Source organism: Manihot esculenta, chromosome 5 (genome assembly GCF_001659605.2).
Source record: "Manihot esculenta cultivar AM560-2 chromosome 5, M.esculenta_v8, whole genome shotgun sequence".
NCBI classification, from domain to species: Eukaryota; Viridiplantae; Streptophyta; class Magnoliopsida; order Malpighiales; family Euphorbiaceae; genus Manihot; species Manihot esculenta.
In genome coordinates, this window is record NC_035165.2 from 10,504,966 (window position 1) to 10,511,335 (window position 6,370).

General features: G+C 27.7%; 1 protein-coding gene across 1 annotated transcript; it reads right to left on the reverse strand.

Moving 5' to 3' along the window:
• Window positions 1–5,184: 5,184 nt before the first annotated feature.
• Window positions 5,185–5,529, reverse strand: LOC110615356 (CLAVATA3/ESR (CLE)-related protein 10). Its single transcript, XM_021757199.1, has one exon. It carries the CDS (start codon window positions 5,527–5,529, stop codon window positions 5,185–5,187), a length of 345 nt encoding a protein of 114 aa, XP_021612891.1.
• Between the last annotated feature and the right edge of the window lie 841 nt (window positions 5,530–6,370).

Below are 6,370 nucleotides of genomic sequence, written 5' to 3' on the forward strand. Positions count from 1 at the left end.
TCTACAACAAGCAAACTCAAGTCAACAAGCACATAGGGGTCTCAAACTAACTTAAACCCCAACCAAAACACATCAAACATACACATACTACCCACATTGCTCATAAACATAATATAAACCCATAAACTTCAACAATAACCTAAACATGCATTTCTACCCCACAAAACTCATAAAACTTGTTTAAAACATACTAGAATGACAGGATCGAAGCTTACCTCTTGAAGATCTAGAGGAGAAATGATCCTAACTTGGAGATGGGGGAGATCTCAACTTTTTGGTCTCCAAGCTCCAAAACTTGTTCTTTTGCTCAAAAATCTTCAAATCAAGATGAAACTTGTTAAAACTCCAAAGATTGGAGGAAAAACATCAAAAACGAACCATGGGAGAGCATGGACTCACCGTGGCCGAAAATGGGGAGAAAAATCGCCCATTTCGGCAATGGAGCCCTTTTATAGGGGCTGCCAGACCACCTTTCGGCAGCCTAAAGTGCCTCCAAAACTCATGCAAGTTCGGCGACCGAACATGAGGTTCGGCAGCCGAACCTTTGAAACTTTCGGAAGCCTAACTTGCCCCCCTAAACTATCCAATGTTCGGCGGCCGAACTTGAGGTTCAGCGGCCGAACCTGAAAATGCCTCCTTGGTCTTTTCATTTAAAACTCAATTTCCTTTCTTGCTTAAAACCATAAAATACATTAAAACATTTATGAAAACATGGTTTTACCCTTCTAGAGTTTTTCGACATCCGAGATTCCACCGGACGGTAGGAATTCCGATACCGGAGTCTAGCCGGGTATTACATGCGTATAGTGATAATAGGATCGAATTCACAAGGAATTGACACTATGACTTTCCAAACAATTACTAGGACAAATAACCAATGGAAATAAAATAAGAGGAGATTTTGACGATAAACTAAAATAACATTAAAGCAATGTAAGAAAGCGATAATTAAAAGAGGAACAAATCAATAAGAACAAGCTGTAGTTGAAGTGTAAGATCCATTTCAGTTTGAGAACTGATCATAGATAGAAAAATACTTTTATGAACTTCAATAAATCAGTTATAGTTATGGAAGACGCTCAACATAACTAATTCTCCTTAGATTTTAAATTAATTAGGAAACATTCACTAATAATTTTTAGCTAACAAATCGCCCAAAGAACGTCTTTGGGATCTTCATTTATCAACTGCTTAAAGTTTTAGAGAGACTTAATTCTAATTAACCAGTCGCGTGGTGAGTTTGAGTTAGATTATGCAACTTCTTAATTGTTACACTAATTGTTACTTGTGTTTAAAATAACCTAAGCAATTACGGATTTCGAGCATTCAAACTAACAATATACTACTTTGAAATCAAGAACAACAAGTCCTGTTAATCCAATGACAAAGTAATAATAATATGAAGAATAGAATTTGCATAAATATTGAAGAATAAAATATGAATAATGGAGTTTAAATCTCCCAATTCATAGAGAAACTGAAATTTCTCCCTAATTTCAACTAGAAATAGATTATTTAGCCACTCATGACTTGCAAAGAAAATATAAAAGAGAAAAGAAGAGAAGAAGAGGCAAATTCAGTGCCAAAGAAGAAGTGATGATCTGCGGCTGCTCTCAATGCTTTGTTTAAATAAGCGTTAAAACCCTAGTAGAAATCCTTTTGGAATGTTAATTCTTTTTTTATTTGATTTTGAATTCCTTTTTATGTGTTTTTTCATAAATAAAATTCCTTAATTTAAGAAAGACTTTGTGCCGCATGTTTGAGGAGATTCTAGCGTGAGTTCCGTAATTTTAATGCGAAGACCAAGTCTCTAAATTTTTAAATCTGAAAATTTTCTACTTGCCGCTGATTTTGTACAATCTATCAATTTGCACAATTAATTTTGGCAAATCATTCTGGACAAATCACTGTCTAAGAGTTGTTATGCAGGTTTAATTAGTTTTGAGTTTCTGTGCAATCATCTGACCTCTGTGAAGTACACTAAAAGTCCAATTAAATTTCCACACTTTTAAGCCATTTTTCATCAAATTTTCTTTTTTTATACTTTTCTGTAAAATAAATTAAAATTATAAAATTAAAATTATAAAATTAACTAAAAAATATTTAATTCAGTAGAAAAAATGTACTTAAATTATGTTTGATTAATAATATTTTTATATTTTTTTATTTAAAATTATTAATTATTAATTAAAATATATAAAATTAAACTAATTCACACTTTATTCGGATAGGAATAATAAGTTTGAAATAAATTTGAAAAATTAAAAGAATTTTTAATTAAATTTAAAATTGAGTGAGTTCAGATTCGGATTGGATAATTTCTGCAGTAATCTATCTATTTGTATCCCTTTACCCTTCATTTCAAATCAATAATTTTATAAAAAAAAATTAATTTAATTGAATTAATTTTTTTATACAATAATTTTGTTTAAAATAAAAGAATTTAATTAATTTTAATTTAAAAATATTTTTATTATATATAAAAAATAAAATCATATATAATTTTATAATAATTTATTTAAACTTCTTTTACAAAATATTTAAAATCAAATGGATAGCGAATATTTCCCTAATAAATTTTTGTTATAAATGTTATAACACAATTTTCATATGATTTTTTTTTAATAATGTATAATTTATCACTATTGTCTTAAAAAAAAAATCATCATTGAACAGCACAATTGATTTATCGTTAGTCAGCAGAAAATAATATTTAAAAAAATTTGATAACGATATTCATTAAAAATGAGTAGTATTAGATTTAAATTGAAAAAATTAATTAAATTAAATTAATTTAAAATTTTAATTTAATTTTTTATTTATTTTGAATTTTTAATTTTAAAAATTTTAATTATTTTAATTCGATTTAATTTTAATTAAAAAATCAAAAATATAAATCAAACCGATTAGTGATTATAATATATTATTTTCAATAATATAAAGATATTAGATCATATTAAGATTAAAATATTTTAATTAAATTTTAAAATGTAAAAACATAAAAAATTTATTAAAAATTTAAACTAATTAAATCAAATCAAACTGAACCGCATTAAATCGGTTCAGTTCAATTCGATTTCTGATCAAAATCAATTCAATTTGATTTTTATAAATACTAAAATTTTAATTTTTAATTTATTCAGTTTGATTTAATTTTGAATCGAACCAATTGCATGTTGATCCCTAATATTTATTAACATTTATTTGTGGAATATGCTTTATTTTTACTATATAAAATGCGACAGTTTTACATACAGGTGTTTCTATAATTATTTTATTTTTAATTTTATTGTTTCTATTTTTTATAATATTATATTATAATTTATCATTTTATTTAAGGAAATTTATTTTTTATTTTAATATAAATAAAATTATGCATATTTTTAAAAAATTTATTTTAATTTTTTTTACAAAATAAATCCTTCTCTAAATAAAGAAAAAACTAGTTATTAAATTAGTGGTTAGAAAAAAAACACATATGGGTGATGTAACTATATAATGATATATGCAAACGTAGCCATTGAAGCAATTAATATAGCTAGCTAGAATTTCTTATCCAAGGATTTAATAATCGCTGATGTCTACAACTTACTATATTCACTCGCTCAACATAGACCATGGGGCATTGATTACTAATAAAATTATTATTAATTTTTTTATAAATTATAATAATATATAAATCATATTTTATTTTATTTTATTTAAAAAAATTACAAGATTTTAATTAATTTTCCTATTATACAGTGATTTCCTTAAATTTAAAGTTTTTAAGATAAAAAATTCATTTTTTTAAAAATTTTTTATCCTACTCGATTATTTATAGAGTAGTAAGATAAAAAACTCAGTTGCTGAAGATTTTGATTGAGCTTTCGATCATAATATTCATGTGCATTGAATATTTTGAATACTTTCTCAAGTATGATTCATTTAAAAAAAAAACTAAATAAACTTTTACAAAATTATACATGATTTTTTTTAAATAAAAAATTATAATTTTTTTAAAAAATTTTTTCATTCTAAATAAAAAATTAATAAAAAAATTAACTTGAATTGAATTAAACTGTTGTGAAATTTTGGATTCCAAACAATGATTAGGAATAATAAAACCTAATTAGTGTTTGTTGTGATGTGAAACCATACTTGCTTATCCAAGTAATTTTGTAAATTAAGCATAACCTCCGCCGGTGGTGTGTCAGGAATAACAGCTTCCTATCACCTAGAAGAGCTATTCATTAATTAACCTCACGTAATTAAGTTTTTCAAATTAATCTCTTCCCTTAATTTTTGTCCCCAAAGTCATAATATCACTATTATAAAAATATATATTTTAATTATAATAACACTCATAAATTTAATTTGATAATATTTGTATCTGATTAAACATTAGAAATAGTTTTACCCCTTAATTCCTAATCCCCAATTTCAATTTAAAAAAAAATTATAATAACAAAATTATAATAACGAGTCAATAAATTATATATAAATTGCTAAAAAAAACGAGATAAACAATAAATAATACACTTTAGTTATATGAATTCATAGTAATAGAATTTAAACATTTACATAGGCTAATTAATAAGCTATACATCAATATAATAATTGCAGACCCACCATAGAAGACAATTTTGTCCTTAAAACAGCTCCAAATTTAATGAAGCTCATGGGTTACACTTGATCTCCATTGCTCCTATGAATTTAAGCCACCGCCTACAAATGGTACTTTGATTTTGAAAAATAAAAAAAAAAAATTAAAAAAAAAAAAACACAAAAGCAGACCATTAAATTTCGATGCTTGTTTTTGGAAGTTAACCTAATTGTTAAAGCACAATACAAGCATGGAAATAGCAATCTCTTGAAGATGATCTCGTTTGTTGAAGGGACTGGAAAAACAAAAGAGACTAATCTCTGAGAAAGCTTCATCTTTTGTAGTAGTTACTGTAGCCCTTTAAGGATCTCTCTCTGCTTCCATTGCTGATGCTGAAGAAGGCACGTAAAAGAAACCAAGAAAAGCAAAGAAAACGATAAAGAAAGAAGAAGAAGAAGAAACTTTCCCCAATAATGGAGGAAGTTGGCCAAATTTAGTTGTGTGCTACGCCTGCTACTCCAAGGAGACGAATTAAAACTATGGTATTAACACTGGCTTTAATTAAAATTTACTTGGCGAACGGAAAAGAAAGAAGCTCTTCAATTGTGAAGTGGGTTTGGCCCGGAAGGGACTAATCTCTTCTCCACGCCATATCTTGGATCAATTTCCTCACCGAGTGATGAAGGCGGAGTTGGTGGCGGTGGTGGCGCAAGAAGTCGCTGTGGGTTCATTCTTTGAAAATGAATGCATAAGTAACGGGAAGTAGTCTTGTGAGGGAAAGAAGCACAAGAAGGGGGCTGACGGTAGAAGTGGTGGTCTCTTGAAGAAGACTGGAAGGAAGAAGAAGAAGAAGTAGGGTTTGGGAGTCTAGCGGCGGAGGTGACAAGGAGGAGGAGGAGGAGGAGGAGCAAAGTCGAGATTAAAAGGCGAGAATTACAAGACATGACGGCGGAAGGAGGAGGAGAAGAGGGAGAGAGAGGGGTTGATGGGAAGTGGAAAGGGAGACAGAGGGGGTAAAGGGAGGGAAGAAAGCGATAGAAGAGAGGGTTTAAATGCAAAGCAAGAGACCCATGAACGAATATAATAAAAATTTGGAAAAGCAAGTCGGCAAACATTTATCTATCAAATATGATCACGAATATTTGTAGGTGTGGAAATTAGGAGGATACCTCAATTAGTACATTTCATGACTTCCAAGCTTTTTTATTTGTACGCACTATTAGAGACATGTACTTATTATTAACATGCTCCCCACAATATCCGAAAGTGAGATAATACCAAATTTTTTTTTAATCAAAATTCTTAAATTTAAATTCTTGAATATAAAAAGAGGTTAATTTATTTTTTTAATAAATTTATATAATATAAATCTAAATTAATTAAATAATATATATTAAAAAAATAAGCTCCACAATACCATTTTAAATTTTTATTTTTACATGCATTTAGTGTATATACTTAACACTAAAGAAGTGATAAGTTAATTAGACATTCAAACTTAAATTAATAACATCGTATTTGCATATTTAATAGGCGAGTGTAAGAAACTTTTCAGTATTTTCTTACGGAATTTGTTGATTTGAGAATCTATTTTAATTTATTAATAAAAAAATTACTTTTTCATTTATAAAATGTAGCATAATTAATAAATTTATTTCTCTAATTTTATAATCCAATATTTCGTCCCTAACTTTAATTCCATCCAAATTCAAATTCTTTTATCCTCTTTTTCTCTTCTGCTCTTTCTCTTCTCCTTATCCTTTCCCCTCCTTCCCTGAAGCCTGA

Excerpts from the sequence above, each read along its gene's own strand:
- LOC110615356 (XM_021757199.1), bottom strand. The coding sequence starts at position 5,529 with ATGTCTTGTAATTCTCGCCTTTTAATCTCGACTTTGCTCCTCCTCCTC.